The sequence below is a fragment of the Nelumbo lutea genome, chromosome 1 (genome assembly GCF_056320005.1).
Source record: "Nelumbo lutea isolate HS-2025 chromosome 1, American lotus-T2T, whole genome shotgun sequence".
In the NCBI taxonomy this organism is placed as follows: Eukaryota; Viridiplantae; Streptophyta; class Magnoliopsida; order Proteales; family Nelumbonaceae; genus Nelumbo; species Nelumbo lutea.
This window is the reverse complement of record NC_142684.1, coordinates 221,245,611-221,262,608: the sequence shown is the minus strand read 5'-3', so window position 1 is coordinate 221,262,608 and position 16,998 is coordinate 221,245,611. Positions and strand designations below refer to the sequence as shown.

At 42.7% G+C, this 16,998-nt stretch overlaps 2 protein-coding genes across 4 annotated transcripts in view; one reads left to right on the top strand and one right to left on the bottom strand.

Moving 5' to 3' along the window:
- Positions 1 to 453: 453 nt before the first annotated feature.
- Positions 454 to 1,074, bottom strand: LOC148881180 (U-box domain-containing protein 8-like). The gene has a single exon (XM_088978254.1). The coding sequence runs from the start codon at positions 1,072 to 1,074 to the stop codon at positions 454 to 456; it is 621 nt and encodes a 206-aa protein (XP_088834380.1).
- The window catches only part of LOC148881179 (putative caffeoyl-CoA O-methyltransferase At4g26220), a 96,665-nt gene continuing 80,273 nt past the window's right edge, over positions 607 to 16,998 (top strand). For 2 of the 3 annotated variants that reach the window (XR_016104764.1, XM_088963488.1), the window contains exons 1-2: positions 1,502 to 1,925; positions 2,004 to 2,057. Coding sequence is in view for 2 of the 3 variants with exons in the window: in XM_088963488.1 (XP_088819614.1) it covers positions 1,620 to 1,925; positions 2,004 to 2,057 (360 nt within the window). In the remaining variant the exon portion in view is untranslated. Of the gene's footprint in view, positions 1,926 to 2,003; positions 2,058 to 16,998 lie in introns of all 3 variants that reach the window. The other variant, XM_088963489.1, reaches the window with a different exon arrangement.

The following is a 16,998-nucleotide window of genomic DNA, read 5'->3' as shown; positions in this document are numbered from 1 at the left end:
CCCTTTTATACTGTTCATTGTCTTCTCCATTGAAGTTAGGTGAAATGGCATAAAAACAATGGGATAAAATCAACAAAAAGAAACTCGTTGGGTAATGCATTACCCCTGTAAATAAGTCAAAGACTTGACGAAGATGCCTTTTGCTTGGGCTCTCTCAAGTACCCGAGCAGCATTTCGACCTGTCCAAACAGTAGATTAAATATTAAAATCCAATTATGATAAAGAGTGATTCATCATCCACAATACTTCATGCTTCGCCTCATCTCTACCACAACCACAATCAGACACTTTCTACATACATCAATATTCCGTCGTAGAGATAGGCAAAGCACACCAGGCCATTAGAGGGAGAGGCTCTTCATTTTTCTCTCAAAGAGCGGAACACGAGTTAGAACTCACAATGTCGAGCTAGTGATGGGAACACCATAAAGATTAAAGATTAAATGGGCTCGCTCAAGCTGTACCCGTCTGAGAGAGTGCAACAAGTGGCGAGATCCCAACTTCTCTCACCAACAATCCTCTGTTCCGCACACTATCCGCGCATAGTTGCAGAAGCTTCAGTACCACGAACTCTTTCCCTTTCACTGACCCAACTTCGATCGCTTCAACCAAAACTGTAACCCCACCCTCTTCGACTATGGCAATTCTGGCCTCTGGAATTGTAGCTAAGCTGCTCAAAACCACCATCGCCTTCTCCGTCAAACCTCTCCCCTGCTCTGAAATCAAGTCCACCAGCGGTTTCATGGCTCTTGCATTAACAACCTTCTCTTTGTTATGTTTCATAGAACAGAGCTTGTAGAGCGTCGTAAGCGCGTCTTTCTTCCCTCGATTTGATCTGTACAAGAGCAAAGAGACTAACGGCAGGATCACTTTGCAAGCACTGATTGAAACCTTGTTGTCTTCAATTAATGAGAGGCTGAGTAGAGCCTGCTTCGACGTCGTGGAACTGGTCATTTGATTCTTTATGATTTCTGGAATTGTTATTTTGGTCAAGGGTTTGTGTCCAGAAGACGATAAAGGAGCTAAATAAGCTCCGGGGTGAACCAGTAAAGACACCAAAATCTTCTTGTACATGGCTACGATGTTTTAATCATGGAAGGGAAGCCAACAATCAAAGCAAACAAAATCAGGACAGATATTCATTTGTAATAAGCTCCGGGGTGAACCAGTAAAGACACCAAAATCTTCTTGTACATGGCTACGATGTTTTAATCATGGAAGGGAAGCCAACAATCAAAGCAAACAAAATCAGGACAGATATTCATTTGTAGGTTAAATAGGTTTGAAGAGAAAAAAGGGCAAGAAAAAGAAAAAAGAAAAAGTTTAATAGGGTATTTTAATAATTTAATGCTTTCTATCATAGTCTTTGTCTGATGGCTAAATTACAGGGGACTTTGTCACTAATCCGATAGTACAAGGGGTCCTTGTCTAAGGCTAAAGTACAGAAAGATTTTGTCACTAATCCGATAATATAAGGGGTCTTTGTAATTTACCAATTTACCCAAAATTGTATATCCAAATGACATTTTTAAATTTTGGCTTCCCCGCTAGTAATAACTGTGAAGGGTTGAGGGGTCGTAGACGTCTGTAGACAGCGGTCGATCTCTTTATCCTCAATTATGATGTTTCCTTTGTTTTATCGTTCTATACATCCGATGTTAACACTGCACTCTCGAGTCTCCCGCAAATTTTCTCTGCAAGCACCTGTTTCAAGTGGCCCCCAGGAATTCCGTTGTTCTTCTATAACTTCAACGACGATTCGCAACTTAAATGGCGCAGTTAGGGCATTGAAGTTGGAAAAGCCCCGAAGCTTCTATGGGGACTCTGTAATTGTTGCCGATGACGACAAGTACGGGAACAAGCAGGTTATTAGTGTTACACCTCAGCTTTACAAATACATACTTGCCAACGTTCGCGAGCCAGAGGTAAGTGCCTTACTAAAGTGACTTAGACGAGCAATCGCAACTTCTGACGGTGTTAACTATCGGAGACCTGCAATGCAGATCCTGCGCGACCTTCGGGAGGAGACTACGACCATGCGAGGGAGTCAGATGCAGGTAACTACAATTTCATTTGAAACTTCACAAGTTTCGATAAGTTTTTGGGAGTCTCAAGATTCATATAATACCTGTGCGAACGGACCATATGTCCAGTGGCTGTAGTCGATCCGATAGACATATTTGCTGTTTGGGCACTCGCAGAATGTACGTTTTCTCAAAACATTGACTACTCCTTTTGTTGATCTCTGCTGGAAGTGGAGGAATAAATTTTATGGTACAAGCTTTCGAAAAGGGAATAACTCTCCCTGGATCCGCATATTAGATATCCTAGTCGGTTGAACCGATTATCGAGAAGTGTATGCTTATCCTCATTATGTGATTTTATGGTACATACAGGGATTGAACTCTCCACTTATCCGAGGCTTACTGTGTTATATCAGATCTTCTAGTTCGAGAGAGGGGGACCTTGAATCATTTCTCATTATGTGAATCTTCTGTGATATCCCCAGTCTGCCAATCGTTACCAACTGCAGCAACATCTATTCAAGATACAAAAGAAGTTGGATGTTTCATAATTCAGCAGAGAATGGCAATACGTTCTTTGTAATTACTTTTGGTTGTGACATGTTTTTGTTGTCTCTCTATATTGCGTATTCACCAATGCCATTGCATTAGTACTTGTTCCTTAATGGTTCTTAAATAACCTTCTAAGATGGTACGGTTGTCTTTGAATTGTCAGAAGAGTTATGATCAGCAAAGGTCTTTTATGGGAATGCCCTTTGTTTGAAAGGAGGGGTTGATTCATAGTAATCGATCACTGTGGTGGAAAATTGTGAGAAGAGACTAGACTATTGGAAAAGAAATTACCTCTCCCAAGGGGGCAGACTAAAGCAACTCCTCAAACTCCCTTTCACATTTTCCCTATTCGGGCCCCTGCAAGGGTAAAGAGTCGTATTGAAAAACTGCAGAGGGATTTTCTGTGGGAGGTGGCAGTGATAGAAGGGATTACTTGATAAAATGGAAGAAGGCTTGCAGGCTGAAGAAGGAAGGGGGGGGGGCTTGAGACTGGGGTTTTGGCTGAAAGGAGTAGCTTTTCATTGGGCAGATGGCTTTGGCACTTCTCCTTGGAACAAGAAAGTCTCAGGCTACAGTTATAATAAGCAAATATGGGAAGAATAGGAGTGGGTGGGACATCAACCTCTTCCTCGATGGAAAGGTCTAAAGCCCCAGGACCGGATGGTTTCTTGATGGCATTTTATCAAAACCATTGGGAAGTTACAAAATATGACCTAGTGGAAGTGTTTATTGAGTTCTATCATGAAGGGGAAATCTCTCGAGGAGCAAAATCAACCTTCATTGCTTTGATCCCCCAAAAGAGGGTACCCAAGACACCAAAGGATTTTAGATCCATAAGCCTTTGTGGGTAGTCTCTATATGATTTTAGCAAAGGTCTTGGCTGAAAGATTTAAAAAAGTTTTGCCTTCGGTAATCTCTCAATTCCAAGGAGCTTTTGTGGAAGGGAGACAGATCATTGGCCAAATCCTGGTGAAATGAGTGTAGAGCAGAGAAAAGGAGGAAGAAAGAAAAAAGCCTAATTTGCAAGCTAGATTTAGAGAAGGCTTATGATCTTGTGGATTGGTTTTTCATCCTTGAAGTTTTAGTGAGGATTGGGGTTAGAGAGAGGTGGAGGAAATGGATTGGTGGTTGCTAAAGTTTAGTGCATTATTCAATCTTAATAAATGGAGTAGCTAGAGATTTGTTTCTTGCCAAACGAGGTTTGAGATAAGGAGAACCCTTATCCCCTTTCCTCCCTCTCTCTCTCTTTTCTTTTTGATAAATGCTCTTTCTTCTTTACTCTAGTAGCAAATGTTTTAAGTAGGATGATTATCTTGCTGATGACATAATCATGTTCTGTGAAGAAGGCAAGAAGGCAATCTTGAGGCCTTGAGGAGTATAAAGGACATAATTTCTTCCTTTGAATCGGTTTCTAATTTGAGAGTAAACTTGGGGAAGAGTTGTGTAGCAGGGATTAATATGGAGGAGGAAGAATTAAGATCATTGGGAGAGACTCTAGGGTGTGAGGTAAGGAGTTTGCCTTCGGAATATCTCGGTTTCCCGTTAGGTGGAAATCCGAGGTTAGAAGTCCTTTGGAAGCCGGTTTTAGAAAGGTTCACTAAAAAATTTGTTGTCTAGAAAAGAAATTACATTTCTTTGAGTGGAAGAATAACATTGATCAGGACAACATTAGCCAATTTACCAATTTACTATCTTTCCACCTTTAGAACTCTAGCTAGAGTTGCAAAGCAATAAGAGAAAATCATGAGAGACTTCCTTTGGGAACTAGGGGACGAGAAGAGGGATCATCTTGTGAAGTGGGAGCAAGTTGGCAAACCAAAGGAGCAAGGTGGGCTTGGAATAGGGAGCCTAATCCCCAGAAATACAACAATGTTAGGGAAATGGTTATGGAGATTTCTGATGGAAAATGGTAGACTTTGGCATAAGGTAATTGCAAGCATTCATGGGACAACAAATAATGGATGAGATGCAAAAGTAGCCTCTTCAGCAACCTCTTTGTTTCCTTGGAAATCAATACAGGTGGTATACCCAAATTTTATCAATTATATCAGATATGATGTGGGAAACGGGACCTAAGTATTGTTATGGGAAGACCTTTGGCTAGTTGAAATCCCTCCTCAGTTTTCCTTTCCTAGCCTCAGTAGTCGATCAAGACTACAATCAGTCTTGAATTCCAAAAGATTTTGGATTGAGAAAAGTAGAAGAAAGAGGGAGAAGAAGCAAAAGTACACAAGGGTTTTGAAAGGATGGACAGATCGAATAATTCTGCTGCCGCCACTCTCTCAATATTTATAACGTTTACTAGATGTAGGAAAGGGCATAATTACCCTTAATGCTTACATGGCAAGTAAAACAAATAATAAACTGAAATAACAAGCTGTCTAAGATAACTACCAACTAACACTGACATGACTAACAGAGGTTACATGTGCTGTCATATGAACACAGTGGGGACCACAACCATGGGGCCCACATCAGTGTTCTCTACACTCCCCCTCAAGTTGGGAATAGATATTTGTCATTCCTAACTTGAATAGGTCTGCCTTTAACTTCTTCCTTGGAACAACTTTGGTGAGAATATCTGCAAGTTGCATGTTGGAGGTGATATACGGGAGACACACTTCTTGTGATGAGACCCTTTCTCTGACAAAAAGTTGATCAACTTCGATATGTTTAGTTCTGTCATGCTGCACCGGATTGTGAGCTATATTAATAGCCGCTTGATTATCACAATACAACATCACGGGCTTCTCATAATCAATACCCAACTCTTCAAGTAGTGATTTCAGCCACTCCATTAGCCATTGACCTGTATTCAGCTTCGACACTAGAGTGAGAAACAACACTTTGTTTCTTACTCCTCCAAGCGACAAGGTTACCTCCAACAAGGGCACAATATCCAGAGGTAGACCTCTTGTCATCAGCACTCCCAGCCCAATCAACATCTGTATAGACCTCCACCTTCATGTGATTATTGTTCTTGAACAGTATACCTCTACCTGGGCATCGCTTCAAATATGCTAATATTCTCTTAGCTGCAAGAAGCTGAGTAGTTCTAGGGGAATGCATGTACTGGTTGACAACATTGACTGCATAATTGATATCTGGCCATGTGAGGCGGAGATATAGGAGCTCTCCAACCAACCGTTGGAACATAACTTTGTCTTCAAGAGGCCCTCCACCCTCTGCACTGATCTTGTGATTCTGTTCAATGGGTGTATCGGCAGGCTTGACACCTAACTTTCCAGTTTCCACCAACAGATCTAGAACATACTTTCTTTGAGAGATAAAGATCCCCTGTTTAGATCTAGCAACCTTAATACCCAAAAAGTATCGCAATGCATCAATATCTTTCACCTCAAACTCTTGATGAAGGAGCTGTTTGAGGGACTCAATCTCACTATTATTATTCTCTATCACTACAATATCATCCACATATACAACAAGTAAGGTCAAAGAAGAGTTCACTCTTTTAATGAACAGTGAATGATTTGACTGGCTTGTACATAGCTGAATTTTCTAAGGGCTAGTCTGAATCTATCAAACCAAACTCTAGGGGATTGCTTTAATCCATAGAATGCCTTGTTCAGTCGGCAAACCTTCTTACCTGTCTTTGTATCATAGAATCCAGGGGGCAACTGCATGTAGACCTCTTCCTGTAAGTCTTCATTCAGAAAGGCATTTTTAACGTCCATCTGGAACAAGGGCCAAGAGTAACTTGCTGCAAGGGCTAATAGAACTCGAGTAGTGGTCATCTTGGTTACTGGGGCAAAAGTCTCCAAGTAGTCTATACCATAAGTCCGAGTAAATCCTTTTGCAACCAACCGGGCTTTGTACCTTTCAATGGAGCCATCAACATTATGTTTCACAGTAAATGCCCATCTACATCCAACTGGTTTCTTTCCTTTGGGTAGGTCAACTAGCTCCCAAATATTATTTTTTCTAAAGGGCATCTATTTCAACTTTCATTGCATCTTTCCACTCTGGAACTGATAAGCCTTCTTGCACTGTTCCGGGGATAGGAATATCAGCAATGGAAGTGAGAAAGGACCTGTAAGAGGGAGACATGCGATCATAGGATAAAAACTGGGAAATGCAGTGAGTTGTGGATGTGGTGCAATATCGTTTCCCTTTACGGACCGCAATAGGGAGGTTAAGGTCATTAGGAGGGGAAGTAGCAATAGTGGAAGGTATCTCAGTGGGCTTTGGGATTGTAGTACCTAGATCTGGATCCGTAGAAGGAACTGGGGTTGGCCTGGACTGTTGATGACCGAGACCAACCTGCCTGCATCGCCTGTGATAGACTTTCAACTCTTGATCCCTCTGACAACCCTCAGCATTACAACCTTCATTACTCAATGGAATGGGTAAAGGAACAACCTTAAATGAGTTAACCCCACTCTCGCTGCTCTCCCCCTGAGGAAAAAGACCCACATTCTCACTACTCTCCCCCTGAGGAGAAACCCTAGGATAATAGGGTGCCTCCTCAAAGAAGGTGACATCTATCGAGACAAGTCTCTTCCGTGAAACAGGATCATAGCAGGAATAACCCTTTTGAGTTTGTGCATAATAGAGAAAAATGCATTTGGAGGCCTTAGGGTCAAATTTGGAATGATGAGGTCCAAGAAGCTGAACAAAATAGGTACAACCAAAGGTTTTAAGAGGAACAGTAAACAACTCCTCGTCTGGGTATAGAAGGGTAAATGGAGGCTTCATATCAAGAACCCGGGAAGGAACCCGATTAATGAGATACATTGCTTTGAGGATAGCATCACCCTAGAAACGGATAGGCACATTGGAGGTAAACATAATGCTTTTAGCCACCTCCAAAATGTGCTTATTCTTCCTCTCGGAAACTCCATTCTGCTGTGGTGTACGAGGACAAGTGCTCTGGTGAATAACCCCATGATCGAGTAGATAAGAGGCTAGTGGCTTAGCAAAGCATTCTTTTGCATTATCAGATCGGAGGACTTTGATTTTGACCCCAAACTGGATTAAAATCATCCGATGAAAGTTTTGGGTCAGAGCGGGAACCTCATCTCGAGAACGCATAAGGTAGACCCAAGAAAAACGGGTATAATCAACAAACAACAGAAAATATTTGTACCCACCCATAGAAGGAATGTGATACGGCCCCCAAACATTGGTATGCACAATATCAAAAGAATTACTACTTCTTTTATTGCTTAAGGAATAAGATGTTTTACAATGTTTGGCAAGATCACAACTCTCACATCTCAAATTTGACATCTCAACAGACTCAAATAAAGTAGGAAACAGATTCTTCAAAGACTGAAAAGATAAATGACCTAACCGATTATGCTAGAGCATAACCAGACTCACAGACTGAGAAACAAAAGACTCTTATCCACAGGCTCTTTCCAGTGAGAACTCTCTCCAAGCTGATAGATCCCATTTGTCTCACGACTAGTCCCAATCACCTTCCTCGTCTCCAAGTCCTAAAAAACACATCGGTTAGGGAAAATGGTTACTGAACAGTTCTGATGTTTTGTAATACTACTGATTGAAAGCAAATTAGTATCAAGTTTAGGAACATGCAAGACTGAGGATTAGGAGATAGTATCAGATAACTTGATGTCACCTTTGCCAGAAATGGGAACAAGGGAGCCATCAGCAATGAGTACTTTATCTCTATTAGAAGATAAGTGATAAGTAGTGAACAGTGATGGCAAGCTAGTCATATGGTCAAATGCACCTGTGTCTATTACCCAACAATGTTCAGTGTTACCTGGAGCTGAAGCATGGTAAGCTGGGGCCCGAGTACCTGAATGAGCAAATGCTAATGTGGCAGGGGCTGATGGTGACTGAGATGACTGAGCTGACTTCCCAACCTCCTTTTCCAACTGTGTTAGGGAAGCCCGAACAACAGCTAAATTATCTAGGGGCGTGCCTTTTGTGCCCGACGAGGATGCAAAATCAGTATTCACAGCCATATGAGCATTTCGCCTTTTATTCCTCAGTTTTGCTGGGACTAAATGAGGGTGCAACTTCCAACATGTATCTTTCATATGCTTGGGTTTTTGCAATGTTTACATACTAGATCCCGTTTATCTTCCTTCTTCATGTCCCTTTCTGTATCACCCCCAGACTTAGGTTTAACTACTGCTAGGGCTGGGGGGAAGGGCTAATGTTGCATCATAACCTTTCTCTTGGTCTCTTTACTATGCATTAGGGAGTAGGCTTGAGATCGGGTCACACTGTCTCTTGTCAGTATCTGCTATCTCACAATGTCATAATTTGAATTCAGGCCAGCCAGAAATTCAAACACCCTATTTGTCTCGACTTGCTTTCTATGGGTCTGTGCATCTTTTGGACTTTCCCACTCAAGAGTCTCCAGATGGTCAATTTCATGCCATAGAGATTTCAAGGTAGAGAAATAAAAAGAGACTGGTTTCTCTCATTGTTTAAGGTTATTCACCTCACACTTCAGTTCATAGGCTCTAGCAACATTAAGGGGTTGGAAGTAGGTCTCTTTTGTTAGGTTGAAGGTTTTGTATGTATGGATGGTTCGGCTGATAAGAGTTCTTATTAGCCTATATTTGAGTTTAAGTTGTTATGTATTGGGCCTGTGTTAATGGGCCTAAGTCTATTTAGTGTTTTAAGTTGTCTAGGTGTCCCATCACTAATCAGGGGCATCCCAGTCATTTCATGTAACATTGTACTGTACTTTAATATAAATAACAGTACTATCGATTGGGAAAGAGGGTTCGACATTTCAGCATCTCTTCTTCTTCTCCTCTTTTCTGCTATTTTGGCTACAGTAGTTTAGCTTTCATGGTATCAGAGCATTAGCTTCTTCTTGGTTTCAGCCGGCGCACACTCTCTTCTCTTGTTGTCTTTTCATCTTCTCTCTTCCTTTTCTGGGTTGCTGCAGTAAAGACCTAGGAGTGTAAGAGAGTAAAGCAAGTTTGAACCTAGGGTTTCTTTTGGTTGTAGGACTCAAGGGAAGTAAGACCCAAAAGTAGATGTCCTACTAGGTTATTTCCAGCAAATAGTAGCTATTTGGCTATTAAGAGAGGTCTGTATAGGACAGACCTAGTTGAGGACTGATTTCAGCAGTTCTAGCACTAGCCGAAAGGGGGAGAGCTTCCTCTATAGTTGCAGCTTCGGTGCTCCAGCAAGACTTGCACAGACTTAGCTTCTTCTACAGTGCCCACTGTTCACTTGCTATTGTTGCAACCTTGAACTGTTCACTTGCTACAAGTGGGTGTTTACTATAAAGCACAGGGAGGACGGGTCTATTGAAAGGTACAAGGCCAGACTTGTGGAAAAGGGGTTTACTCAAAAAGAAGGGATTGACTACAAAGAAACCTTTGCCCAGTAGCAACAAATTTTTCATGGGAACTTCATCAGCTGGATGTGAAGAATGCCTTCTTAAATGGTGACCTTCATGAAGAGGTATTTATGGAACCTCCACCAGGCTATGAGTTTGGTAGAAAGGTGTGCAAAGTGAGGAAAACATTATATGGGTTGAAGCAATCTCCCTGTGCATGGTTTGAGAGGCTTTGTGGGGCCATGAAGAAACTGGGGTACACTCAGAATGGTGCAGACCATACCTTGTTCATAAGGAGACAGGATAGCAAACTTACTGCACTCATTGTTTATGTGGATGATATGGTAATTACCGGGAATGACTTGGAAGAGATAAGAAGACTGAAGGAGTTTCTAGCTTCGGAATTTGAGATCAAAGACTTGGGTCATTTGAGATATTTTCTTGGGATTGAAGTTGCCAGGTCAAGAGAGGGAATCTACATATGTCAGCGGAAGTATGTTCTTGACCTCCTAGAGGAAACAGGCATGATGGGGTGCAGGCCAGCAGATACTCCAATAGAATAGAATCATGGCCTGCAGGAATCAGTAGGGGAGGACTACTGTGATAGAGAGATACCAAAAATTGGTAGGGAAGCTGATATACTTATCCCTCACTCGGCCAGATATTGCTTATGTTGTGCATGTTGTCAGTCAATTTATGCACTCTCCAAAGATCCCTCATATGAAAGCAGTTGAAAGGATTCTCAGGTACTTGAAGACTTGCCCAGGGAAGGGAATTCTCTTCAGGAAAAACAATAGAATTGAAATTGAAGCCTACACTGGTGCAGATTGGGCTGGGTCTGTTGGAGACAAGAAGTCAACCTCGGGTTACTGTACATTTGTGGGAGGAAACCCGTTCACATGGCGCAGTAAGAAGCAAAATGTAGTGGCTAGATCAAGTGCAGAAGCAGAATATCGGGCTATGGCCCACGGGGTTGCTGAACTCTTATGGCTCAAAACTCTTCTTAATGAACTTGGCATTAAGGCTGAAGGTCCTCTTAGGCTATATTGTGACAATAAAGCTGCCATCAACATTGCCAACAATCCTGTGCAACATGACAGGACAAAACATATTGAGACTGATCGGCACTTTGTTAGAGAAAGAATTGTCTCGGGTGAACTCTGTGTGCCTTATACTCCATCTGAGATGCAAATTGCAGATGTATTGACTAAAGGGTTGGCTGTAGCAAAGTTCATGGACCTTCTTGGCAAGCTAAACATGATTGACATCCATGCTTAGCTTGAGGGGGAGTGTTAGGTTGAAGGTTTTGTATGTATGGATGGTTCGGTTGATAAGAGTTCTTATTAGCTTGTATTTGAGTTTAAGCTGTTATGTATTGGGCCTGTGTTAATGGGCCTAAGTCTGTTTAGTGTTTTAAGTTGTTCGGGTGTCCCGTCACTAATCAGGGGCATTCCAGTCATTTCATGTAACATTGTATTGTATTTTAATATAAATAACAGTACTGTCGACTGGGAAAGAGGGTTCGACATTTCAACATCTCTTCTTCTTCTCCTCTTTTCTGCTATTTTGGCTATAGTAGTTTAGCTTTCATCTTTCATGACATCCCATATGTCCTTGGCTGTCTTTGCCCACAAGTAATTTCGGCTGATATGTGGCTGCATAGAGTTGCACAGCCATGTCATAACCAAGTAGTTCTCCTGAACCCACTCGGTATACATTGGTCCTCCTTGGAAGGTTCTTTCACATATCCCAATAGGTAGCTAAGTTTTCCCCTTCCCCCAATAGCCATCATGGCTGATTGGGCCCATTCCAAGTAATCGGATCTATCAAATCTCACAATTGTAATCTGAAACGTAGTCTTAGACATACTACTAGAACTGTTGTTCTCCAAAACACATTCTCCCTGATTTTTGAACTCCATTCATGGTTACGAATCAGTAGCTAAGAACTATTAGGGTTACTGCAATCAAAATACAAATCAGAAATCTGTATGAAATCAGTTCAGATCTGATCTGAAACCAATCGGCAATCAAAATATAAGCAGTCCGATAACAGTTCTCACCCCAAAACAGGCTCGAAAGCCAAAACAGGTATGAAAACCACTTAGAAAGCAATTTGTAATGCTGAAGCAGAATTAGGGTTTTAATCGTAGGGTTAGGAAAACCTTTGTGAGAACAGAAGCAGTGCTCAACCTCACCTTCCAAAAGAATTCACAGTCAAGTCTAGTCGTAGGGTTAATGACAAACCCTAAAAAAAACTGATCGCCTCTGAGAAAAATAGGAGAGTTCGGCCACTCCTCCTAGATAGGTCCAACCTATCTTGACTGACAGCAATCTCACGGGAAAAATAAAACTTACCCAGAAAACTCTGATTGCTACCTTCAATCGTGGCCTGAACCCTAACCTTCTCTGATTCTTCCTGATTACCAAAACACTCTCCAAGCTTCAACAGGTTTTCAGACAGCTGCTAAACTTTTCTGGTAACCTCCAAGAATCAGCCAACGAACAGTCCTTTGTAAGCTTCCAGCCCTAGACAGTTCTTATGTGGTCGACTGGACTAGACCCACACGAGAAACCCTAGATCGGCTCTGATACCAAGTAGTCGATCAAGACTATAGTCAGTCTTGAATTCCAAAAGATTTCGGATTGAGAAAAGTAGAAGAAAGAGGGAGAAGAAAGGAGAAGAAGCAAATAAAACAAATAATAAATTGAAATAACAAGCTGTGTAAGATAACTATCAACTAACACTGACATGATTAACAGAGGTTACATGTGCTGTCATACGAACACAGTGGAGACCACAGCCGTGGGCCCACATCAGTTGTTGTAGACATAGAAGCAGTAGACACACTTGTAGGCGAGTCTAACCACTGTGGCCGGCAGCAGCGAAATGCAGCAGTTCTGAAGGGGGGCCCACACGACAGCTCATCAGGGGCCCACTTACCTTGCCACTCTAGCCAACTCATTGCCAGCGTACCTTATCCCTTATCCCTTACCGTATCCCTTATCCCATCTACTTATCCCTAGTTCTTAGTAGGAGTTGTGTTACCAGTAGAATTAGGAAGTTAATTACCATTAGAAGTAGGAGTTTGAGTTTCGATAAGAGATGGATTATCGTAGCCGAATACAACAAGGAAACCCTCTTGTAATCTCTTATTTAAAGGATCTTGGAATTGGTATAAAGGCATTGAATTTTCGATCAAGGAAAGAGCTTAGGAGAGTTAGGGTGATCTCTTGAACAAATCACCCTCTAGTTTGCCACAATAGGGTCAACACGCAAAGGGAAGGGCAAGGGAAGGCTAGGAGTTTTCCTCGTGGACCGCCCCGTGACGAGATCCTATGCCTGGGCCCATAACATTTTGGTATCAGAGCCTAGCGTCATGGGCGACATGGAGCAGCTATCATCCAAGGTTCACGAACTGGAACACCGACTCGTGGAAAATCACACGGAAGTAAGAGAAGTCAAAGAGGATGTCAGGGAGCTTCGGCGCCTGCTGGAAGCATTCCTCTCCAACAAAGAAAGGAGTTTTGAGGGAATCGCCAACACAAACAATCGCCGTTCGGACTAGGCAGAGGCATCTAGCGAACAACAAATCGTTGCCTCAACAGCCGCAGTTATTCCCAAGTATAGCCGTTTGGAGTTTCCCTCATACAGCGGCAGCGGCGACCCACTGGGATGGCTATACCGCTGCGAGCAATTCTTTCGTAATCAGTGCACGGGGGAGAAGGATAAAGTCAGCCTGGCCGTGTTCCATCTGATAGACGAAGCACAACTCTGGTTCTACTGAGTGGAACAGGAAGAGCCAGGACTTAGTTGGGATCAGTTCAAGTCATACTGCCTCCTTCGTTTCGGGCCCCCATTAACGAGCAACCCCTTGGGAGAATTAATTAACCTCAAGCAGACTGGGACCTTAACCGAGTACCAGCGGCAATTTCAAACCCTTCTCGCCAGAGCCTCTTCAGTACGCTCAGACCAGCAGGTGGATATGTTCACCGCGGGGCTAGCAGAACCCCTAAGGGTGGACGTGGAGATGCAACACCCTTCCAACCTGGTCACAGTCATGAACCAAGCACGCGCCTTCGAACTCAAACTACAGCTCAGCCACGGAATCGTTAGTATGGGGCGGCCTCCATCAGCATGGGCATCCTCGGAACCACTCGGAGTGGCTTCATACTCAGCAGCCAGCCAAGAACGGAAGCCACAAACAAGCACCAATCCCAGATCAGCATCCAGTGTAGGGAGCAGCGTTGTTACACCCCCTATTAAGCACTTGTCTAGGGCTGAGATGGCAGAACGCAGGGCGAGGGGGCAATGTTTTAATTGCGAGGAACTCTACTCAGTAGGGCACAAGTGCAAGAGACTTTTCTGCCACCTGGTGAAACAAGAGGAAGATGAAGAGGAACTCCCTTCATGGGAACCCGATCCAGGAGGGAAAAGCCATTCCACCCATCCAGTATTCCTTTGATGGTGTTTCCCGACACCCATCCTAAATTCGAGCTTGAGGACAAGCTCGTAGTCCAAGAGGGGTGTAATGTTGCAGACACAGAAGCAGTAGACACACTCGTAGGCGAGCCTAACCACCGCGGCCGGCAGCAGCAGCGAAAGGCAGCAGCACTAAGCAGCAGCACTGAAGGGGGGCCCACACAACAACTCATCTGGGGCCCACTTACCTCGCCACTCTAGCCAACTCATTGCCAGCGTACCTTATCCCTTATCCCATCTACTTATCCCCTGTTCTTAGTAGGAGTTGTGTTACCGGTAGAAATAGGAAGTTAATTACCATTAGAAGTAGGAGTTTGAGTTTCGATAAGAGATGGATTATCGTAGCCGAATACAACAAGGAAACCCTCTTGTAATCTCCTATTTAAAGGAGCTTGGAATTGGAATAAAGGCATTGAAATTTCGATCAAGGAAAGAACTTAGGAGTGTTAGGGTGATCTCTTGAACAAATCACCCCCTAGTTCTCCACAATAGGGTCAGCACGCAAAGGGAAGGGCAAGGGAAGGATAGGAGTTTTCCCCGTGGACCGCCCCGTGACGAGATCCTACGCCCGGGCCCATAACATCAGTGTTCTCTACAGCCTCTATTCCTTGTTGAACTATAAACAACATCCTGTCTTGAGATTTGCTTCCTTGACTCCTTCAGTGATTAACTGGGATTTCGGGTTTAGAAGGGGTTTGAGGGACAATGAATGTGAGGCACTCATCCAATTATTGGGTAAACTCCACCAAACTTTCATTCAAGGGAGGACACTAGAATTTGGTCTTGTACCCCTAATGGTATTTTCACTTGTGCTTCCTTAATTCTCTCTCGCAGTCCAATAACTTGGGGGAGAGCTTTCCTGTGAAAGAAGTTTGGGCAAGCCTATCCCACCCAAAATCTAGGCTTTGTGTTGGAAAGTTTGTCTTGGAAGATAAATACCTGTGATTTGCTTTGGAAAAAAAGGCCAAATGTTAGCCTCTCACTCCACATATGCTTCCTTTGCCGTGCAAATGGTGAAACCCTATCTCATTTATTGCTGCCTTTCTCTTGTGTTCTTGGTATTTGGGAATTCTACTTCTCTCTTTTTGGCTGCAGGTGGATATCTCCACGGGATATAGTGTGCCTATTCAGCCCAAGTTTCTTAAGACAACCAAGAAAGAGGGGAAGAATTATGTGGAAAGCAATTCGGGTTGCAGTTGTGAAGATATACCTTGATGTACACTATTAGAGTAGTCCTTGTTGTACAGTATCGTATTCTTATCATTTTATATTTTCTTTTTATTTTTCAGCCCTGTAAGGGCATTCTTGTAACTGTATATATCTTTTATCTCTTTAATATAAAAGAGGCTCTTTGGGGTGGGGGTCAATTCTAGACACCCCTAATTCTGTTTTCTTCTTGCACTCAATTCGGTTCACAGCAGTAGTATGGACTGTTTGGGAGGAAAGCAATGGAAGAATTTTTAATGAGAAAAGCAGATCAAAGGAGGAATTGTGTGAAGTTATTCTAATTAGAGCAGCTTATTGGATAAAGACAATTGGTGCATTCAAAGATTTTTCAGTGAATGACATCACAAGGACATGGTCTGAAGAGGCAGCCTCCTCAAGAGAAAAAGGAAAAGAGGGTTATGGCATGCTCACTCTCAGAAGCAAATAAAATAAAATTGAATTTTGATGGGATTTCCATGGGAAACTCTGGAATGACAGGTATTGGAGGAGTTTTTGGAGACTGCACAGGGAAAGTTTTGGCTATGTTTTCAGGTCCCTTGGGGTTGGGAGACTCATTAAAGGCAGAATTGATAGCACTACTTCAAGGCTTAAGACTTGCCAAAGAAGTTGTTGGAACTTGGAAGTAGAGGGGGATTCAAAGCTTATTATTTCTTGGGCAAAGAATATTCAGCTCACGCCATGGATCTATAGGCATGAGCTTAAGGAAATTGAAAGCATAAAACAGGAGCTGAACATTATTTTTAATTGGGTAAGAAGGAATGCAAATGGGATGGTTGATACTCTTGCAAAACAAGGGGTAAATAGGCAACAATTGTTTTGGGCAATTGTAACATTTGTACCTTGTGGGGATTGGTCGGACTTATTGTAATTTTAAAATTTAGTACATTTTAGTAAAATTCTTAGTACTTTTCACTGATAAAAAAAACCCTTGATCCTCCGACCAAACTCTTCTTAATCATGCCACATTTATCATACTTGGCGATCACCCAAACCCATCTCTCCTCCCTTCTCTTTCCAACCTCCGACATGAGAAGCCTTCAAAATGTCCTACACCTTTTAAATATTGATCTGCCAGGGCCTAAGATTGACCTCTTCTTGTCCTCTTCACGTTTCCTAAATTGACTAACCTTCTTGCAATGAATGCAGCCAATATTCAAAACCTTACTTTCACTCTGGGCTTGACGTCTTCGGACGAACTGGCTGGATGAGGTAGGACAACGATGATAGACAAGGGTTAGAATCCATAAAAGTATCCCCATGCCTAAATGCCGAATTGGGAGAACCTAAATTCTTAGAGCCACCATCCTTCCTACTTGGGCCCACATCTTGCATTGACTTAGCATCCACTGGGGTCGAAATAATTGGGCCCCCCCTCTTTTCCAATCCTCGGCTTACAACGAGTTGGACCCCCTACCGGAT